General features: G+C 33.6%; 1 protein-coding gene across 1 annotated transcript in view; it reads left to right on the top strand.

Moving 5' to 3' along the window:
* Positions 1–3,120: 3,120 nt before the first annotated feature.
* Positions 3,121–23,530, top strand: part of ZNF407 (zinc finger protein 407) — a 558,544-nt gene continuing 538,134 nt past the window's right edge. The window contains exons 1-2 of the mRNA XM_036759309.1: positions 3,121–7,888; positions 14,018–14,132. Coding sequence (XP_036615204.1) covers positions 3,169–7,888; positions 14,018–14,132 — 4,835 coding nt within the window. The 5' untranslated portion in view covers positions 3,121–3,168. The remainder of the gene's footprint in view (positions 7,889–14,017; positions 14,133–23,530) is intronic.

Here is a 23,530-nt window from a genome sequence, read left to right as displayed (position 1 = left end):
TCTCCAAAGACTTAAAGTTGGGGTTTACCCAAAGTGTAATGGAAACCCTCATGGTAGACATAATGCAGGTTTCTGCATATTGCCCTCAAAATATTGTTCAGGAGAAGCCATAAGTGATATAAAGAATGTCATCAGAGAAATGCATGAGTAGAAAATAGTATGAGATAGTCATATATGGAGAGCTAGAAATAACCAATGGACAATCTGTATGCTTTATTGGTTTTCACATGATGTCAAAAATCTAGGTAAAATGTTGGGTGAAATGCTCTGTAGAGCATTTATGGGAGGATGTGCACAAGAATCTCATAGGATCAATTGTAATCTGTATAATTTGAAGGAATAGTCATGTTGGTAATCTGTACTAGTAGCTTTGTTGATCTGTACTGGTAAAGGAAGCTTATCCCTCAGAGCTCCCTTAGTCAGTGAAATCATGAGTTTGGTTAGAAAAAAAAAAGCTTATCTAACCAATTAAAAATAACAGACAACTCCAAATTATATGGTACAATTTAAAGTTGATAAGAGTTCAACAATGGGAGAGATCAGTGTCAGCTGGATTCATCAGAGAATGCTTACTAGAAGATGTGGAACTTCAGATGAGCTTTAAAGAATTGCATTAGGCTTTGAAGAGTACATTGGATTTGAATAGAGATAAGGGGAGTAAGACTTTATAGGTTAAGGGCAACAATAAAGGTATGGAGGCAAAAGAGCAGTTGAGCGTAGGGAATGGAAATTGACTGAAAAGGGAAAGTACATATTGAATTGTAGTGGGAAGTAAGGTTAGTGCCTGCTGAGAGTGTACAGGTGGCATGGGAAGGGATTAAAAATAGAGTAGCCAGCTGGAAGAAAATTACAGTAATAGAAATATAAGGTTGATGTACTAGAATCGTGTCAGTATAGAACTCATTACCATGTATGTAGACTATTGGAATAGCCTTCTAATGGGTCTTCTGGTGTTAGCCATCTCTTCTACTCCAACCCATCTTTAATATTGTTGTCAGACTTTTCTTTCTCATGCATTGATCTGGTCATGTAACTCCTGTTTAGATACTCTTCAGTGACTCTTCATTACAGTGCTACCAAATAAAGTTTAAAATTTTGTACTTGGAATTCAAGATCCCTCACAATCTGGTACCACTCTACCTTTTCAGCTTTATTTTATTACCCTCTGATTCTCATGTCCCAGCCAAATTCCTAGACTCTGCCATTGACTATTCCCTTTGCTTTCCTGTCCGAGTATCTTTGTGCTCCTTATTTTCTATGTTTGGGATGCTCTCCTTCCTCTTTGCCTATTGAATTCCATCAGGAAAGTACCAATTCATTTACTTTCTCCTCAGTGAAGCCTCCCGGTTGGTAAAGACTTTCTTGTTTTTTCTCCAAAGGATTTTTTTTTTTTACACTTGGCTTAGACTTGCATTTGTATGCATAACTGTGTATTTTATATGGTTATCTGCCTCTGGGTCTTCCCCTTACTAGATTAAAAGCACTAGGAAGTCTGGGACTTTTCTCATTTAAAGTTTTGTATTAGATCTTCAAATCAGTTGTTCCTTAATAAACTAATTGAATTTAAAAATTGAATTGAAGTGGAGGTAAAGGAATGGATATATTTTGTGAGAGGAACTGTAGAGCTTGGTTAGAGATTAGCTTTGAGATAGAAGGAAGGGGGCATCTAGGTGGCTCAGTGGATAGAGTGGAGTCAGGAATATTTATCTTCCTGAGTTCAAATCTGGCTTCAGATACTTACTAGCTGTGCGTGACCCTTGAGCAAGTCATTTAAACCTGTTTGCTCAGTTTTCTCCTCTATGAGTTGGAGACGAAAATGGCAAATCACTCCAGTATCTTTGCAAGGAAAACCCCAAATAGGTCGTGAAGAGTCAGACACGACTGAAACGAATGAAAAATAACTACAACAACAACATAAGGTTGGACAAAGGAGATGAGGCTGGGCAGCTGGGAGGTTGTATGGTCATTAATAGCTCCCGGACAATTGTGTGCACATGATTGAGGGGTAGGGATGTGGGATGGGATGTGCACACATGCAATTTGTGGTTGAAATTAAGGCATTTGTTTTTGGACATATTGAGTTTGAGGTGCTGAAATCCCATTAGCCAGTTGGAGATATGAGAAGCTAGCATTGAATTTACAAATTTGGCAGCTATCAGAATTCTCAGGTCACAGTGCTGACCATGTGACAGGGCAAGCTTAATTTGTTGTGTAAATTTCACAGAAAAGAGTGAAGAGAGTTATCATAAGTTCTGAGGAGCATTCAGCGAAATGTTCATTTTGGAATCTAAGTTTGTATGTAGAATTAAATTTTTGCATAAAATAAATGGAAAATAATATGCTTTAAATGAATTAAATAATATAATAAAAACAAAATCAATATTATGGATTTTTAAAGGCTTTTTATTCAAAAAGCATTTTTTATCAATCATTTTCCATTTATTCAGTTCTTCCTTTGAAATCTTACTTTAATTTAACCTTCAACTATGCATACAGTAATTGACAATGGCATAATGATTGTTACATGAGGACATTATTAATTGACAATTGAAAGGTGAAAGACTGTCCTCTGAGGAAAGGAGAGATGAATGTGGAACATTGGATATATGTAAATATGTTAGCTTGGTTGGTCACTGAGTTTTTATAAGAAAATTATAAATGTTTTTACCCTGGGGAAAGGATATGGAAAATATAAATCCATTGCAGTTTCCTTATATATGACAGAAAATTCCTTTTTTCTCTTATTTTTAAGGACAGAACCAAAAATATCCGATGTTTCAATTTTTTATAGTCACAGAAATTTGAGATGAAAAATTCACTTTGAGTCCCCCATCAAATCGATGATTGGGGTTATTTTCTGAGGGAGAGACTTGGTGATATAGTTCTTTAAATTTCTACTTCCCTTCTTTCCAGGAAGTACTTCATATATTTGTCAAAGCTCATATAAAAAATGCAAAGAAATTTCGTTGTGACTAATTTCATGACATTTTAATCAAGAGGCTCTAAAGTCAACCACCATTAGTGGTGACTTCAGGGTTAATAAATGAGTAGGTTCTTTTTCTGTGTGCAAAAGACTAATAATGGACTTACTTATTTTATAGGTGTTATGAAAGCCAAATGAGGTGCCCTTGACACAAGAAACGTAGCTTACTGAACATTCCAATAAGGATGGATAGAGATAAAAATCCCAAGAATGAAGAAGATGAAAGTACAGACACTAAAGCAACAAGAGATTTCAGAAATTCTATTCAAAATGCAGAATGTGAGGCCTTATCTGATCTGAAATCAGACCTTTCCCCAGAGGAAGCACATGGAGATCTTGAGAAGACAGAAGAGAATGGAATAAACAAAAGAGGATTTTCTGAATCTTCAAATTCTTTAAATGCTGATGTGGATAAAAATAGAAATGAGCATTTCCCAAAACGAATAAAGCTGGATGTCTCAGAATACCTTAAAGCAGAGGAGAATTATCTTCAGAGTTCAGTTACAGCAGTGGGAATCACTGTAGATAGTGTACAGAAGCCCTTAGTGAATGAATTCCCATGTCTTCCAAATTTATTGTCTTCTAATTGTGACCTCAGTGTTGCTGATCAAGCAGCTCCAAAAATACATGCAGATAAAAAGTACATGGAAAATGTTGTTTCTCTTGATCCTAAAAATGTATCTTCTCTTCACTTGGAAGAAATCAGTGTTAGTTGTACAGTAGGAGATGTAGATTCAGTTTTTAAATGTAAAATATGTGATCAGTTGTTTTCTACTTGTTCTGATCTGGAAAAACATTCTGAAAGTCATGTAAAACATTCTAAAGAGCTTATCTGCCACCAATGTAGCCACAAAGCAGAGAACAGTTCATCCTTACATGCACATATCAAACAAACACATGGGCAACAAAGTATCTTTTGTTGTGATCTTTGTGGTTTTCAGTGTGTTGAAGAAAATCTTTTGGATGCTCATTACCTTGGCAAGACACACCTCCGACGTCAGAACCTTGCTGCTCGTGGGGGATTTGTCCAGATACTGACAAAAAAATCATTTTGTAAAAAACAGTATACAACAGACACAGAAAAGACAGTGAGAGCAAAACCTAGAGCTCGTAAGTCGAGAAGTAAGAATGCTGATTCACGACGATTAAGAAATACTCAAAATAAACTTCAGGTTTTGAAAGAAAGCCTTTCTAAACCAAGTGGTGACAATGAGCTTTTTGTTGAAATGATACCATCTAAAAATATTTCCACAGAAAACCTGAAGAGTTGTGAAGAAGAAAAAGTTATTTCACTTAGTGTAGAGAGAAATATTGAAGGCCAGGAAAAAAATCTAGGTCCATTAGTAACTTCAGAAGATCTTTTAGATAAATTAGAACCTAAGAATGACCTACGGACAGTTCATAGTATTAATACAGTGAGGAGACTGGAAAGAAAAAGACCCGAACGAAGTGTTTTAATGTTAAGCTCTGGCTTTAGACGAAGAAGTGGATCTTTTACCTTAAAAAGTCAGGCAAAGAAAAGACTTAGTCTTTTGGGAATTAGCAAAAAAGGCAAAAATGAAGCACACAGGATGTTTATGAAACACCTAAGAACTCAGATGAAGCCAAATGATGCAAAGTCAACAGCTAAGCAATTAGAAACTAATAATGATGTCAACAGTTTGTGTATGACTACCTCAGAAACCCAGGAATTTATGCAAACTAAGACAAAATCTCACCCTCTATCCTCTACAGAACTTGACTCTTTGGTAATGGAGCCACTTTCTGGTCACCAAATGTTATGTACTTGTACCTACTGTGGCCATACCTCTGCAAACAGGAATAATTTGGAAATACATATGAAGAGATGCCATGGAAGAGAGGTAAAATTTCACTGTCAGACCTGTGATTATTCTGGTTTGTCACAGGGAGACTTAGACAGACACTTGAAGAATAACCAGCATCAGGCGGCTGAATGTATATTTAGTTGTCAGTGTTGTTCATTTATTTCTGTGAATGAAATAAATCTTAGAGACCACATGAAGGAAGAGCACAATCTGAATTTTGCTTGTTCTCATTGTAATCTATTCTTCCTGTCTGGCAAAGACTTGGCAGACCATGAAACCACTGAGCAACATACGAATTTATCAGTGCATTCAAAGAGTTCTCAATCAGCTAGCAATGCTTTGACTTTACAAACTAAAACTTCAATTACTTCTGAATTAAGTGATAATAGAAAAGACTCTATTGATAAAACAGAAAAAGCTTTTCAGGAGGATGTCCATAAACTCTCTAAATTGAGCCATGGAAGTGAAATAAAGCATTCTACCTTGACTAAGCCCCAGTTTCAATGTAAGAAGTGTTTTTATAAAACAAGGTCTTCTACAGTTCTTACAAGACATATAAAGCTTCGGCATGCTCAAGACTATCACTTTCTATGCAAAGCATGTAATCTCTATTCCTTGAGCAAAGAAGGAATGGAGAAACACATTAAAAGAAGCAAGCATCTTGAAAATGCTAGAAAAAATAACATTGGTTTACGTTTTGAAGAATGTATTGAAAGGGTTTGTATAGGTGCAAGTGATAAAAAAGATGAGGCTAATATTTCTGGGAATGGAACAGCTGAGGGAAATATGGAAAGTATGCAATTACAGACATCATCCTGTTTTGAGGCAAAAATGTCAACTAATAAAGAACAGTCTAGTGAAATCACCAAAGATGGTGAGTTAGCTTTTGCCAATACCCCAAAGAGAGGAAGACCTAAAGGGAGTATTTCAAGGACATGTTCTCATTGTGGTCTTTTGGCTTCTAGTATTACAAACTTGACAGTTCATATTAGACGGAAACATAGTCACCAATATAGTTATTTATGTAAAGTATGTAATTACTACACTGTAACTAAGGGAGATATGGAACGCCACTGTGCCACCAAGAAACATAAAGGACGTGTAGAAGTAGACGCAAATGGAAAGCAAGGGTCAGATATTATTGTTTGCCCTGAAGAGAGTGATCTTGAGGCTTCTAGGAAAATGACTGCCAGCCCAGTAGGTCCTTTAGATGGAAATGTTGATAGTGGTAATGAGTCAGTTGAATTGGGTAATGCCAACTTTGAAAAATTGTCAATAGAACATGGAAAAAGAGTTGAAGTAGAAGTTGAAAATGCCCTTCATTCTTTAGGTCAACAGGGGAATGAGTGTCTTACTGACGAAAAGGAGTCAATCCCTCACAAATCAGAGGACCTAATTCAGGAGGTTGAGAAGAGTGCTACAGTTACAAGTGATAACAAATGTATACATTGTGAGTTTGTTGCTCACTCTTCTGCTTCTTTAGAACTCCATGTAAAACGGAAACATACAAAAGAATTTGAATATTATTGCATGGCATGTGACTACTATGCAGTTACTCGCCGGGAAATGACAAGGCATGCAGCGACAGAGAAACATAAAATTAAAAGACAGTCTTATGTTAGTTGTTCTTCTGGTGATGAGGGAAATGCCACAGATATTTCTAAAAAAATCATTGTCTTGCATGAACAAGAACAAGAGCAAGATTCTAAAGAACTACAAATAAATTCTGACCAAGCAGGATATACCCTTGATATAAGTGAATCAGATGTGGCTAAACCTAGAAGAACTGATGATTGTCTTCTCTTAGATGAGAATATCAATGTAGACATTTCCAATGTAATCTGTAATCCTGATTCAGTAGAGGTTGAGACTAGGGGAGAATATGACCTTAAAGAAGATCATTCTATTGTTGAGGCATTCCATCAACCCCTTGCCAAAGATAAAGTTTTGAAATCTGAGGAGATGGTACCCTCTAAAGAAAGCTCTGCTAATGACTCACCCAAAATATATCAAAACCCAAATCAAGGAAGTCTGGATTTAAATTGTGAGATAGTAAAGAAAAACCAAGGTGTAACAAATGATGTGAGTGGTCCAGATATTCATTGTCAGAAAACTGAGGAGAATTTGAGTGAAAATGGAGGAAAAATTGATGGTGAACAGGCAAGTACTGCATCTCTAGATGGAGGACATCAAACTGAAAGTAATCCTTCAATTGTCCTAAGAGAAGCCACTGAGCAGTCCAACCTTGGTGAAGACAAAGTTGAAAACATTAATAGTTCTGAGGATGGCAAAAGCTTGCAAGAAGAATCTGTTGTGAAAGAACCACTTATGGATTCGCAGTATGAAAACGAAATCATTTTGGAAGGGGAATGCCCAGAACCTAACACACAAGAATATAATGAAACTTTTGAAACTATTGGTATTGACGATAAAGGAAGGTCCATGTATACCTTTGACCAGTTTGATTCTTCTATTGTAAGAATAAAGAACCATGAGGATGATGACCCAGCAGAGCAATCTGAGGAGAGTTTGATAGCTGGAGTGAAAATCAATGAGTTACCTTTCAAAGACCCTATACAAGGTTTAAAAAGGAAAAAACCTGAAGGAAATTCCCTTATTGAATCCACTCGTATACGTTGTGATGACTGTGGCTTTTTAGCAGATGGTTTGAGTGGACTAAATGTTCACATAGCTATGAAGCATCCTTCAAAGGAGAAACATTTTCATTGCTTATTATGTGGAAAATCATTTTATACAGAAAGTAATCTCCACCAGCATTTGGCTAGTGCTGGTCATATGAGAAATGAACAGGCCAGTGTGGAAGAGCTTCCAGAAGGAGGAGCCACTTTTAAATGTGTCAAGTGCACAGAGCCCTTTGATTCTGAGCAGAATTTATTCCTTCACATTAAAGGACAACATGAAGAATTGCTTCGGGAAGTGAATAAATATATAGTGGAAGACACTGAGCAAATCAACCGTGAGAGAGAAGAGAATCAGGGAAATGTTTGCAAGTATTGTGGAAAGATGTGTCGAAGTAGCAATTCCATGGCATTTCTAGCACATATTCGTACTCATACAGGTATGTCTATTTTGTAGCAAGCACACGTTTACCTATAAATACAAATGAATGCTAAATCTTTGCTCCTGTCCAAATATATGATCCTTAAACACATTTGTTCATTGGCTCTCAAGCAATTCACAACATCAACATGGTCAGAAAACCATTGGTGGTGCTGTAACATATTCTTAAGGTTATGTAATCATTGATGGCTCTCCTATGGGCAAATTTCAAGAGATTACTTCTAGTTTTTTCAAAAAGTTTATAGTCTCTTTTAAAATTGTGTCATATTTTGACCAGTACTTAGATTTTAAAGTACATGGTAAGTAATAGTTTGTATTTTTGGAAGACATGTTGAATGATTTTGAGAGAGATGCTTTGAAAAGTGGGTAAGATAAAAAAATTATTTATATTTTGAGGATTTATAATATCTAATACGTGCTGTGTTGGTTCCTGGAAAATGTAACTTCTGGGCAACAAAGTTCTGCCTTCAGGGAGTCAAAAATCAGTCATTGTTTTTCAGAGCTAATATATAAAGTTGATTTGATGTTCATGAAGGTAGTACCTAATTTAGTTTCTGTGCTCTGTCACACTTAACATTCCATTTTTATGTTTAATTTTAGGTGGAAATTTAAAAACATTTTTGTGGAAAATGCATAAGTCACTATTCTAAATTTATGTAAAAATTCACTGCTCTGTTTCTATAAACCTGCCATACATTCTTTATTTTAAATAGACAGCTTTTCTAAATCACAGTGCTCTGCTTAGACAAGTGGTGTCTCCATAGTTGAATTTATGAGTGGATTTGAATAATAAATTCACATTTCAATGAACATATTTTCATTAAAACTGTAAGGTTTATTTTACTGTACTTTTAAATAATGGCTTATTATGGAAGCTATACTTTAAATTCATGCAGTATTTGAAACTTAGTGCATGGTTACAAGGAAACAGGCAAAAAAGGTAAGAAACATTATTGTTATTATTATCATTATCATTGAAGATAAATACTTCCATTGAAGAAGTGTGGGACAATATGCATAAAACTGATGTAGACAAATATTGACATTGTCTTTGAGACACCAGCTACTTTGGTTTACTGGTTGAATTTGTTAGCACCGCTCTTTTATTCTTTTTACACCTCTATCAATATCATGTTTGCATGTTAGATTGTAATAAACAGTTCACTTTTGGTTGTTATATGTCTGGGAAATAGTCTTGTTCACATGGGTAGAACATATGTATCAGCTCTCAATATGCTCTCTTAAGGCAGATAAAACTGAATAAAACTAAGAGGAAGATGCTAATGGAGCTCTTTTTAGAATTCTTTATGCAACTGTCTGGTCAAGACATGTTGCTTATAATTGATGTGTCCATTACTTGAATTCTCTTGTAATTATAGTCAATAAGTCTTGTAAATGTGTTAAAGCTCACTAAAAGCATACAAATTCAAGAACAGAGTAAGGCTAATAATTTAAAATAATCAATGTAGGCATTTCAGCACTTAATTTCCCTTGTGTGTTGATAGCTGATCATTCTTAATCCATTAAGATTTATTTAGTCGTTTACAATGCAAAATAGGTTTGCACTGGTCACTTGTGCCATTTGAAAATGTCCACCAGGTTAAGTGCAGAATGTAGTCCATTAGTCTTCCTTGACTATATGTATTAATTGCATTTAAAATCAAGTTAATGTGGATGTGAAAGTGAGGTAACTATCAATATATGACAAAGCAACCTTACTTATATAAGTTACATCATTGATTGTAACATTTAGTAGAAGTTAGCATACTTTTTAACATCTTGTATAGGTCTTATCAGCAAGTATATTTTTATTGTGCTTTGAAATGGCTCCTAAAAGAATAAGATTCCTAAGTACAGAATACTAGTTGTTCATTTCAATTTTGCAGGGTTTTTTTTTTATTGTTTTTAGTGCTGCTGAACAGATTTTTAATCTGAGGTCTTTTCTCAGAGAACCTTAAAATGAATTGCTTTTCTGATGGTTTGCTTATGTCCATGAAATAGTAATGCTAGGACTGTTATTAATGGTTAACTGGAAAAGGGCTTACTCTTCCAATCTCTGTTTTCATATTTTGTGATTTACTGTATGTTTTATGTAACCTTTTCTTCCCATCCTTAGCACAATAAAAGCAGTGCTGTAAGAAACAAATGGATTTTGGTCATCAAGAATACTGGAGGCAAAAAGAACCCTCAAGTCATGCTGGGCATTTGCTAACTGGAACTGGTTTGACCAGAAAATGCAGTCTGCTATATCACATTTGCATTTGGCTAAGAAAAGTTGCTGGTCACCTTTCTTCTTCATTTTCTTATTTGTATTAGATTTTATGTTATGTTTAAAAAAAGTACTTATTAAGCTCTAACTATATGCCATTTACTGTGCTAAGCACTAGAGATACAAATACAAAAGTGAGACAGTCCCTGTGCTCAAGAAGCTTATGTTCAATTAGCAGAAAACCACACATCAGGGAAAGTGATGTCCAGGGAAGAGTGTTTTGGGTCAAGAGGTCACAGGGCTAGTTAGAAGAACTATAGGATAGTCAGTCAACTGCCCTTTCCAGGAGCAATGGTCATACTTATTTGATTACAATTCTTAGAGCAAGAGATGGAAAGCTGGGGGTAGGAAGAGGATTTCTGATGTGGTTGGGTAAGTTACTATTAAAATGCCATTAAGCTGAGAAGAGAAGACCATTTTTTTGATGATATAACATTAAGATCCATCACAACCTGACGGAGTGAATTTTTTTTTAAATGCACAACTTAATTAAAAAAAACTCTCCCAAACTAGTATTTTAAGGTAGTTCATTTTAAAGGTTCTCAGTTGAAAGTTATTTTGCCTGTCCAATTAATCAGTAATTTAGACATTTATCTGAGGCCAGTTTACAGTTGACCAATTTGATTTGGTTGAAGCATCCTGAGGACCTTTATTGAAAAGTCTTAAAAGCACTGTAGTGTTGGTGTGACTCAGTTAAGCTTGGCTTTTCTTTTGAGATATTCAACATTTTAGGATCATAAGGAGGTTTGAGCTGCCATTATTTCGGAATGATTGTAGAATTTAAGCTGGCTACTTGTCTCCAAAGAGACTGACATTTTTCATTAGAGTAGCTTGAATAATGTGTCTTAATTACATGATAGATCATGTGTTCTCTTTGGGCTTGACATCTTTAAAAAAAAATTGTATAAACTCAGCAGTTTAGAATGACTAAGATTTGAATGGTTCAGAAATGCTGCATTTAAGATTTTGGTTTATTTTTAGCTTTTAAGTCTCTCTGATATTGTTTGACTTAACGGTACCAGAATGGGGGACAGATATTAAAAAAAAATGCTTTGTCCTGGCTGTTCTTCTTGTCTAGAATGCTTTCCCCATACATTTGTGCATCCTAACCTCTCTGGCTTCTTTCAAGATAGCTTAATTCCCACCTTCTGTAGAAGGCCTTTCTGAGTCACTTTGGCTGCTAGTGTTTTCTCTCTCAGAAATTACTTTTCATCTACTTTTATATTGAGATTACCTTCCATCTATACATATATCTTGTATATACCTAGTTATTTGATTTTCCCCCTTTGGAAGGTGAGCTCCTTGAGGGCAACAAGAGTGTTTTTTCTTCTCTTTGTATTCTCATTGCTTATTATAATTCATGGCACATGGCAAGCTCTTAATGAATATTTGTGGACTGAATGACTAAGAAATTTAAGAAACCAATTAGCAAAGATAATATTTTATAAAATAAGACTTTTATTATATCGAAAGCATAAAATCACCAAAATCTTGAAAAGTAGCATAGCAAAAACTTAATGTGGGAAATGCATATATTTAACAGTCATTTATATATATTCTCTTCTTCAATATTTGCATTTAAACTCTATGTAAAGGTTCGATTAGATATTCTTAGGTATTCACAACTGAACTGGAAATAATTTGGATGCTAACAGTTTATTTTTTTTAGTGGAGGTCTGTAGTTCACTTGTTTCATCCAGAAAATAAGTACTAGCTGTAGATGGTAGTATTTGAATTTTCATGGCAAAGAAATGGAGATGTTAGCAGACAGTCAACTCTGAATATGAAAAATAAAAAATAGTCAAGGCCTCAGTGATTTCTGGATGAGAGCAGTCAACAGAATAATACATTTACGTATTGTCAGCACAGCGTAGCAATGATCACTAAGACCTGGCTGAGCTGTAGTTTTTCACAAAGGAGCCATGTATAGTAAATGGAAAACAGCAAAGGTCTTGTATCAGATCCTTTGAGACACCTGTGGTAACAGGAACAGGAACAAATGCGCAATTTAATCATTGTATGAACAAAACCAAAATAACATAGTTTGAAATTCACAAGCTATTTGAAATCTGTTAAGTAAAATTGCAATACAAATACTAGGAGAGTCTTAGAGTATCCAGCAGGTGTCTAGATATTATTAATTACACAATTAGTGTTACAGTTCATAATTTAGAATATCAGCTCTAATAGTTTTTTATTTAATGTGTAGGTAAATTGTCTCTCCTCAGATTTATTTTATTTCAGTTGGCCTGTTAAAGAATTCGATGTTGATTTGAAATATCACCAAATTAGAGATGTATTTAGTTTTATCAGGATCATTTAAATAAACTGTGGTTTTTCAATGTGATTGATAAAATGTGATTGCTGTGAGCTGCAGTCTCAACCTGCTTTTGACATTTAAACATATAAAGCTGACTAGATATAACCATTCAGGTGCTAAATATATTTTACATCTACTTCTAACAGTAGAAATGGAAGTATTAAGAGATCTGGCTTCATTGTCATTGAACTGTGAAATATTCAACCTTGTCTGCCTGTGCTTAGTACTGTTGACTTTTTTATTTCTGTTAGAAGATTAAAATTAAATGCTTCATTTTTTGTCAGCTTTTGGGAATTAAATTGAAATTTAAGACTCTTAAAATTTTTTACTGAGATCTTCAATTTCAACAAAGTATTCTTGGAGGATATTCTATTTTCAAGGGCACAGCACAAAGGTTCATTGATCAAGTATGATATACTGTAACATTTTTCTTATCAGAGCTCTTTATGTATATTTATTAAAGATCACATATTTCATATTATACCTAACTCAATTGGAAAAAGTACTTCACAAAACATATACTAAACATTATATGAAAAATCTAGGAACATATTGTACTTATTTTAAACAGTAATTTTATGATTTTGATATATTAATTTAAGGATTTTTAGTGCTTAGAAAATTGTAAGGTGGCACAGAATATGTATTTTAAATAACAAGGTAGTACTTGGTAAGCCTGGTGGTATATGTCCAATTTAATCATGACTTTTTACTTATAATTTTTTATCTTTAGTTTAGGATTTATATTAAGCATTGATTTTAAAAATACATATTTTTATTTTTCCATGTTCAAGATAGATAGTTTAATACTTCTTAGAAAATTATATTTTAGTGTTTTGGTTTGCACTAGTCATTTTATGTTAAGAAATTTGTTCTTGAAATAAATAATAGCCAAAATGTCAATATTTCTGGTTTGCAGAATCATCATAAATTCTTGATCATAAAACAGTCATAAAAGCATCATATTTTATCCACTGTATATTCATACATTGTGTGTCATTATAATAGCAATGTAATGAATCATTCTGTGTATGTGACAGAAAAAATCTGAAATACCAATGCTAATGTGAAATGTTCAGACCCAGAGAAATATAGAGAAATTAGAAGATGGTCACAGAGAAATTTATTTGGAAATCAATATACTTTGAAAGAATTTTGGTAACCTATCTATTTCCTTTTTGAAATGTTTCATTTTCAAATGTTAACTTACTTTACTAGACACTTGTGTGAGTTACAGGGAAAATATTTTGTAGCACATTTACATGGTTCATTTGGTGTACCATCTGTAATTTCAAGAACTACTAGTTTCCTTGAGCTGAAACTTAAGCAAACTCTTACTTGCTATCCCTGCTGATGCCTGGCCTAGCCCCTCAAGCCATAAATTAATGCAGCAGGGCCATTTTTGAGACATAGGAAATTCCCAATCAGATTAAAGAGTTAAGATTTAACAGGCACCTTTTCCAAGAATTTTCATTTCTACAAATTTGAATTATGTATTATCTTAATTCAACTCACATATTATGTTAAATTTTACTTAGGATCAAAGCCATTCAAGTGCAAGATTTGCCACTTTGCAACAGCTCAGCTTGGAGATGCCAGGAACCACGTCAAGAGGCACCTTGGGATGAGGGAATACAAGTGTCATGTCTGTGGGTGAGTAAATTGAAACCATTCCTACTGTGGTTAGCTAAGAAGCCTATGCAAGATATGCATTGTTTCAGAATTCAAAACTGTTATATGAGCAAGAGTGGCTAAAATTATGCATGCATATCCTCCTTTCCATTGTTATGGTAAATTCCTTAAATACAGTTATGACATTCTTCTCCCACTTCTAATCCTGTACTGAAGATGAGCAATTTTATGGGCTACAAGGTCAATTTGAACCTGTAATCTGTAAATTGACTAAATTATAGGATGTTCATTCACATTGCCAGAGAGAACTGTAAATTCCATTTAAAGACATAAAAAATATATAACATAGCCTTTAGAGTGTGTGCGTGTGTGTTTTTTCTCTCTATGCTATTATAATTTTAGTCTATTAACAAATCTTTGGGTCTGTAGGAGATTTTCATCTTGTAAGAAAATAGAAAACAAAAGATTGAATTTCGTATAACTTGTTGTCGCACGTATAAGGTCATTAAAACACACAGACATACAGATACACACAGACACACACACACACACACACGAAAACAAAATGGATTCTACATTGTGTGTTTGTATGTATTCTTGTTTTGAAACTTGTTTTCCTTTCTCTCTTAATGGCTATTTCTTCTGAAGAATCATTCATAATGTTTAATTGTCCTTCAAATGTGTTGCATTTAATAGGAGGCACTGAGACTCCTTAATGCAAAACTAATTAATTTAGCAGAAATGTTTAAAAGGTTTTAAAATGCCATGACATATATGGTACATCATAGGATATTCGAAGTTGGATTTTAATACCCTTCTTCTGATTAAAAATATATTTTAATGTTATTGTGCTAGAGAAATTAGCTAATATATGCATCACATTATGTAGGACCGTGAAACCTGAGAAACCTGCTCTTGAGTTTTTGCAGCTAATTCATAGAACAGTCCAGGTTCAGTGTGGTGTGCAACAGTGAATGGCACCTTGTGATGTAGGGCTTATCATCCAGCAAGAAGGTCTTTCTTGCTAGGACTTTTATACAAATTTTTTGCAAGTCAGAAATGAGTCCCACTTTGTATGGGATAAATGAATTTTCATCTGGGCTGCAGTTGAATTATTTTCACCTTGGCAAATAATTTTACAAATAATTTTCTAGCAGTTTTATTAGATATGCTGAGTGATTTATTCAGTTGGCAGAATTGATGGTTCAGTGACTTGCAGCTAAAGTAAATGAAGATGAACTTTGTCCTAAAGCCCCCTGAAGATCAGGAGTAGAATGAGTTTTGTTACTGCTCCTTTTAGCTGTGAGGGTCAGGTGCCAAATGGTGCATTTTAATTACTTCAAGTCCTGAGAATTTTAAAAGAAATCTCATTTACAGTTTTTATCCATGAATTATGGGATGGGGAGAGTTTTAAGGAGGTTTAAGGAATAAAGATTGTGTTGCCTGCACACAAAACCCTTAGGATTAGTTGTTAAGACTTTCCTTGAAGGTTGTTGGCAAACTTAATAATATTTTGTTTTTCTTCCTGACTCAGACAAAAACTTTTGGTTAAGATAGTAAACAGCTTCTTAATTTTGTGAAGCTCTCACTCTCAGGCTAAATATTCTTATGAGATAAGAATCAGATAAGATAAGTAGATACATTTATATATTATAAGTGGATACAATATGTTTGCTTAGTAGCAAGTTTAATTCCATTTCATTTCATTAAAACCTAGAAGTAGTAAAGGAAAACCTTCAAGTAACAATTTTTGGCATTTATGCTATCACACACCAAACATTTGTGTGGTTTAAACTGTATATTAGAGCCATTAGTCACTAAATTCTATTAATTACTGCACACTGCTGAAATGTTACACCAATGGCCAACTATGTCTTTACATTTAAGACACAGTAATATTTTAAGTATATATTTCTCTTGTATTTTTCAATGGAACATGAACCTTTGCATACATACGTGAATTCATATGTGTGTATAAATATACAAACATGTCAATAAAGCTGCAACACTTTTTCGAGGATAACTGGCATTTTATTCTGCTGTACCGTATTAAATACCTTTTTACTCTCAGTGGCATTTAATTTTAAAACTGTTGTATTGTAGCTATCATATCACTATAATAGATATTTTTTCACTGGAGCTAAAAGTTCTGAAGAATTTTAATGAACTGACGAATATGAAAAGAAACATAGTTAAAAGAGAAGAAAATAGTGAATTTATCACCTTATAGTGTGGAAAAAAGTAAAGTACCATTGGTTGTGATGTATTTCTACTGTTTAATTAAAAGAATAAGGAATTGGGTAGGTTAAAAATAGAATGGCAACATAAGAAAATTGCTAGGATTGGCCATTGGATTAGTGGCACAATAGAGCATTGGTACATTAACACTACTGACAATGTCAATTCATTATCATTGATGGCTAAATAATCTTAGAAAAGCTCAGTGGACCTATTAGTTCCTGAACATAAGCAGCTCATGCTGCATTTCTTCATTAGCTTTAATTGCTATAAATTTTACCTTTTTAAAAATCGGGCTCTAAAAGGTGAAGTGATCTTTCAGGAACATTAACTCTGTAATTTTGTCACAAACAGAAGGTCTTGCACTATGTTTTCTTTTCTACAGTAGTTAATATTCTCTTCTTTGACTTTTAGGATCCTATGACTAAGCTTTTATTTAGTTGAGTTATGAGGAAAATTTATTTTACAAATGCTACTGAGTGAACTAGTTATGGAATTTGAACAAGTACTTGTTTAAGGTAAACTGTCAGTAGTAAGATTAGAATTTTTTTCTCAGAATTTTTTGACTTTTTAATAAATATTGTGTTTCATACAATATTTCACTAATCCTAAGCATAAAACACGAAATTAGTCAGCATTTCCGAAAACATTATGTGAATTTCTTTATAACTTGAAACCTTAAAAGATGACAGCACATATATAGTCTTGTATTTTGGGGGTATTTTATTGTTTTTGTTTTTAGTGGCTATAAATTAATGGTGAAAAGTGATTTCTTAATAGTTGATGTAAATTGTCTGCTACTTATTTTCTTATTGGTCATTTTTTTTTACTCCTAGAGAAGATCTAATTGCTCCAACTTATGAGTTAAACATGAGTTTAAAATGTGTGATTCCTAGTGAGTTCCCTAGGATTTAGAGTTTAACATTCTGTTTGCCCATATTAGTATAGGGAAATAGCTTAACATGCAAGTAACATTTACAAAATGAAGTATTCTGTGTTTCAAACTGACTTTCTTTTGCTGTGGTTTTTGAGAACACGTTTTTGAATTTTGAGTGATTTCTTTATAACAATTTTTCATATTTTCCTTCTCTTTATCATATTTTTGAATGGTGTGTAGTAATATTTAGTTACATGGTTGATTTATATGTTTGGAGGCTAAACATGTCCAGAAAATTATCAGGTTGAACACTTCTCATGTATATTCCTCAACCTACATGGATTATGAGGAGTGATATAAAAGATATATAGGGCACTATTTCTACCTTCACAAACCTTATGGTCTTGGTGGAAAGACAATCATGAGGGTATCTCCAGCACATTTGTTTGAATATAGTTTGTTATAATATATTCCTTTTTGCCATTATGGCATTACATAGTCTAGAATTTTTAAGGGCTTGGTGATGTTAATATGGTGGTTTATTTGGCATGTACTTCAAGTTCAATTCAATTCTGCCTAGCATTTCCTGTTGTACTCTCTTTCTAGGTCATTCATTTCCTTTTATGCCTTTGTTCCTTTACTTTTCTTTCTTTCCTGGCTTTATTCGTTTAAATGATTTTTCTCTGTCTTATGCCCTTTATTGTGCTAGAATTCCCTGCAATTTGCTCTCTCACATTTTCCTTATTTTCTTTTTTCTTTGTATTCTTCATTTCCATACTGTACCTTTCTTATTTGTTTCCATTTTCACACACTTAAGTTATTTTAAAAAATGTTTTAGATTTGTCTTCACCTGAAGTGCTATGGATTTTTGTACTTACACTTTGTATGTGCAATTAAATTCAAATATAAGTAAAGAAAATAAATAACTGCAAATGAGATGATGATTCCTCTTGTCAGAAAAAAAGCATGAGTACTGAAATGGAGGTTTTCTTCCCTTAGATGAATAACCAATTTTTAAAGAGAATTTTCAATGATGTTACTGACATCATTGCAGTATCACAAGAATTGTAGTCAATTACTGATATAAAGCCACTCTAGGCCATCTGACATGGCATATGTCAAAAATGTGTTTGGGGGCTTATTTTTTCACAACACTACATTATTTTCAACTCTGGTTCTTTAGAATCAAGTAGTCACTGCTGGCATAGAATCCATCTGATCCAGAGGGAGTAGAGATGAGATCCAGATTGGGTACCTACCTGGTACTTGGGAGAAATGTCCATTGTCTTTTCAAGTGTACCTTCACATACTTTCATGTTAACTATTTATTTGTAGTAGATTTAAGGAATCTTAAACAGAAAGTTCCTACTGCAGGGAAACTATTTTTGTGTGGCATTACCTAGTTTTTGTGCGTTAGAAGGGATCTCTATGTAGATGATTATAATGTCACTTTCTGACCTTTGCAGCTTGAATAATTGTAAATCATTGCTTCATAACGTGTCAGAGAATGTCTGTACTAGGCAATTAAATGGCAGAATATAATAGACCAAATTATTGCCTGTCATGTTTTCAACAACACAGTTAGTATTTGAGTTACACTTAATCATTACGTGCATTAGCAACTTCATTGGAATCCAGCTTCAGGCTGAGCATGAAATACATTACATTATTTAAACCTCTAATGGTACAAGTCATTTATTTGTGTTGAAGTGTACAACATGCAGAGTTTCATAAAGCAAGGAACACTTGAGAGCTTAATTTATCCAAATCAAAGTCTAAATGCAGATAAACACAAGTGGCAAAAATTAGTAATTTTTATAGGCTGGAAATATTTAAAAATACATGGTTGTGGGTAATTGTAGGCAGCAGGAATAAATTAAAATCACTATTTTTAGTCTGCTCTGGGAACTAAAGCTGTGTATACCTAAATCATTAAAAGCACCATGGAATTGCATTTTTAGCTGAACAATTAATTACACACATCATATCTGCAGATGTATCCAAATAAAATAAATGTTTGGTTCAGCTGGTTGTTTTGGTTAAAGAGTTATAGATATAAAAAGTTTGTTTTAATATATAGCATGAATTATGCCTGTAACAGTATAAAGTACTACATCTTTCTGTTTGGAAAATCAGATTAAGTAAACATTGAAAATACTGTCTTGTTATATGAGAAATAAATAGTTGGGGTTTTATCTTCTAGTTTGGCTATATATTCTGGGTTCAGTTTGAACATTTTAAAATCACCATATAACCATTAATACTTTTATTACTGCCATTATAAGTATCAAAATGATATTACTAAGTTTAATTTTTAATTACTAAGACTTCTAATGCTTATTATTTGATGGCATATATGCCATATATTTTTCCATGGAAATATCTCATATTTTGAAGCCTTTTAGAATAAAAGTAAACTTAAAGCTGATGCCTCAGTTAATATAAAAACTGGATCAACTTTTCCTTTTCAGTTTTATTAAAAAGTACTTGGCTAATAAGTGTGTGTGTGTGTGTGTGTGTGTGTGTGTGTGTGTGTGTGTGTGTGTATGTGTATCAAGTAGTTCATCTTTTGTTATTTTTCTGTCCTACCTTTTATGCTGGATTAGAAAGCACGTTTCTTTTACTGCTTTCCTTCCTGCTTTCTTGGTGCTCAACAGGAGAGTAGGTCACAGGTGTTTCTAAGGACAAGAATATTGCAACCCCAAATAGCAGAATTGAGTTAAAATATTGAAATTGATATTTTCTAGTATCATTTTTACTTATCACAGTGAAAAAGTCCCCATGAGGATTTTAGAATAGTTTTCTCTCCTGACCTTCATAGTAAAACATTAGAGTATGTTCCTTGGATTCTTTTGCTTATCTTCTCATTTTGTATGTCTCTTTCTCTGCTTTACAACTTTCTCAGAATCCCTCTTTCCTTTATGGCCTATTTAGGCCTCGTGGAGCCTTTCCTTGACTGCCAATGGCCGAATGACAATGGCAACAAAAAAAGATGAAGAATCAGAGAATTTAAGTCTGAAGGATCTCAGAGGCCATCTAGACCAATTCCTACTCAAATCTTTTATATGAAAAACAGTAATGATGATAATAGAAATGATAACACATATATGTATATGTGTACACACACACACACACACACACACACACACACACACACACACACATATAGTTTGATCTGTCTTTCAGCTTTACAAAAGTTCCTTTTCTCAACACCCTTTGTGAAGTATGTAGATGAGGAGACAGACTTAACTGGGGGGAAACGACTTTCCTAAGGTGACATAGACAATAAATATTGGGGCTGAGACTGGAACCCGGGCTCTCTTGACTTTTAGGGCTTTTGTTTTTTTGTTACACTGTGCTGCCATCATGCTTCTGTCTACAGCATTCCCTAACAAGTTAAGCCTCCTGTTGATACTTGAGTAATGGGGAACTCATTACTTCCTAAGGTAGCCCATTTAATTTTTGGAACTCATTAGAATTTCTTGTTCACTGAAGTGAAATTTGCCTCGATGTAATTTCTCTTCATCGTTCCAAGTTTTGTCCTTCAGAGCCAAGCAGAACAAATCTAATCCCTCTTCCACCTGACAGACCTTCGGATGTTTGAAGGCAGTAATTAAGTCTTGTTTTCTTCAGCTAAAGATGCCCAGCTCCTTCAGATGATCCTTATATGGCATGGCTTTGAGTCCTTTCATGATATTGGTAACCTTTGTTTGAATGTAGTACATACAGTTTTTAATGTCCCCCTTAAAATATTGGTGCTAAAAAATAACTAAAAAATCCTCCAAGTATATTTTGACTAATAAATTACTATGAATAAATTACTACTTCTTTCTCTGGATACTGGACTTCTATTAATTTGCCCAAGATTGAATTAGGCTTTTTGGCTTCCTTGTCCTAGTAGCTTGTAGTCCACTAAAACCTCATTTGATTTTTTCAAACCAAGTTCAAGGCCTTATATTAAGTTTCATATTATTAAATCCACCCTGTTCTAGCCTAATAATCTTTTGGTATCTCAATTCTTTCATCCAGTATATTAGCAATTCTTCTAAGCTTTATGCCATTCTTATGGTAAGGATATAGCACTTATATTTAAAGCGTAGTTAAAATGTTGACCACAAATGTTGACTGAAGAACAGAGCCCTGTTGTTCTTCTAGATACTCTTCTCTAGGTTGATATTAGTCCATTAATTGACCATGTAATTTTGAATTTACTTTTGCTGTCCTATCATATATATCTCTGATTTTGTTCTGAAATATACTGGGGGAGGCTTTGAGAAATGTCTTGCCAAATTCAGCTATCCTTTGTTTAACTTTGCGCAGATATACATTTAGTGTTTCTATCAAATACATAAATGGTATGACTTTAAAGAGCCCATGTTGGCTTGTAATGATCACCTCTTCCTTTTTTTAAGTGCTCATGCATCATCTTTCTTAATTTGTTCTAGAAATTTGCCAGTTAAGCTTATGAAACTGTTTGTAGAATCTGTTTTCTTTATTTTGAGAATTAGGATGTTTGATCATGCTTGCTATCTCTTCCATTCTGTACAATTCCTCAAAGAATTCCTTAAAGGAAAAAAAAGAGAGATGAGGAAATGTAGCCTAGAAGGGAGTTATATTCACAATTCATTCACTTGAACAAATCTTTGTTAAGTGGTTGATATATTCAAGGCCCTGTTTGGGGTCCTGGGGACACAGAAGCAGGAATGAAAGGAATTCTTTCTGCCCTAAGGAGCTTACATTCTACTTTAGTTCTAATTCTTTTTCTGCTTTTTCTCCTCTTTTTTCTTTCTCCTACTAGTATGTATGTCTTCTGTTTATAATTTCTTATATGGTGGATGATTAATTGTGAGAAAGGAAACATGGAGGGAATATGTGAATGATAACTTCAGAGTGCAAAGCAGATAGTGGTGGGTATAAGTGGACTATTGAATTGTAGAGAAGGGTCATCATATTAGGGAGTAGTTTCAAGAATTTGTATTTGTAAATATTTTAATTTTAATTAGAGATTCTTTCAATTAAGAGTAATTGGTAATGAGAGCTAGTCAATACCTGTTCAATATAATCTATTGACATGAAGTTCTAGACAATAATTAAGAAGTTTATGGTTATGTGATTAGTGTGTGATACATAAGTAGAATTTTCTACAAATGTTTTATCTTAGATAACAAATAGTTTTAAAATTCCTTATGTGGCTTACCTGAATAGAAAACAACTCAGACCATGAAATCTTAATTTATGAGAAATATGTACTGTTTAGAAATAATCTATTATAGTTATGCGTCATCAAAAGTTGTTCTACAGTGTTGCAATATTAGGTGAAAGAGTTAGAGGTGGCAGCTAGTTCTGTAGACTTAATAACAGAAATATGAATAATAATTATGAGACCACATGTTACAATAGAATTTCATAATTTTTGTTAGAGATTTGGTTATAATTCAATGGCACTGTTATTCCAGAATGACATTAGTCAAGACAATCTTATGTGTGCTATGCAGAGTATTTTCTCATTTTGTAGAGTCTAGCTGCTTTTCTCTTTATGTTGAGCAATTTGAATTCTTCATGTTTGCTTGTGCTATTCTATAACTTCTTTTAGACTCATCTTCTGATATTCTTCTTTACTACCACCTCTTTAGCATTTTATTAAGGATTAGCTTTGAGACCTCCTTGAAGCATCAGATTTTCTCAAAGCAACATTTTAAATGACTTTCTGGATATATTTTTTTTCTATACTACTTTTGTTTTCTCCTCCCAGCTCTGTCTGTACCCAATTTTTTTTGAAGCTCTGAAGCTTACTATTAGAATATTTTAGATTGGAGCAAAAGGACAGCTACTTTTCAGGGCAAATATATAAAATTTTCCCAGGAGAGTTGTTAGACTTACATTATGATTCATGGAAAATTAGGCTTTTTTTTTCCACTAAGTTTTGGCTCATTGTAAGGTCCCTGTATCTGTTTTTGGGGTGGGGGGTGAGGCAGAGGGGAACTTGGCCTCTGTCTCCTTTATTTTGGGAGCTTTGATACAATTGAAAGTCTTCCTTGTATCTGGTTAACATATCTGGTAATTATAATGGAAAATCATTGTATGAGCATATTTCCTTATTTTTTGGTAGTGACATTGACATAATATAATGATTATGTTGATAATTATATTAAATAAAATCAATTCCTCCCAAACATTAGTTTATTGTAGTCCAATACATTGAGGTGTTCTTATATTTTTTAGAATTATATCCTAGTGGAGAACAATTTTTTAAAAAGTCTTTGAGGTGATTGAGTACCATTCCTTTATTTTTTAGTTGAGGAAA

The sequence above is a fragment of the Trichosurus vulpecula genome, chromosome 1 (assembly GCF_011100635.1).
Source record: "Trichosurus vulpecula isolate mTriVul1 chromosome 1, mTriVul1.pri, whole genome shotgun sequence".
In the NCBI taxonomy this organism is placed as follows: Eukaryota; Metazoa; Chordata; class Mammalia; order Diprotodontia; family Phalangeridae; genus Trichosurus; species Trichosurus vulpecula.
This window is presented reverse-complemented; position numbering and strand designations above follow the sequence as displayed.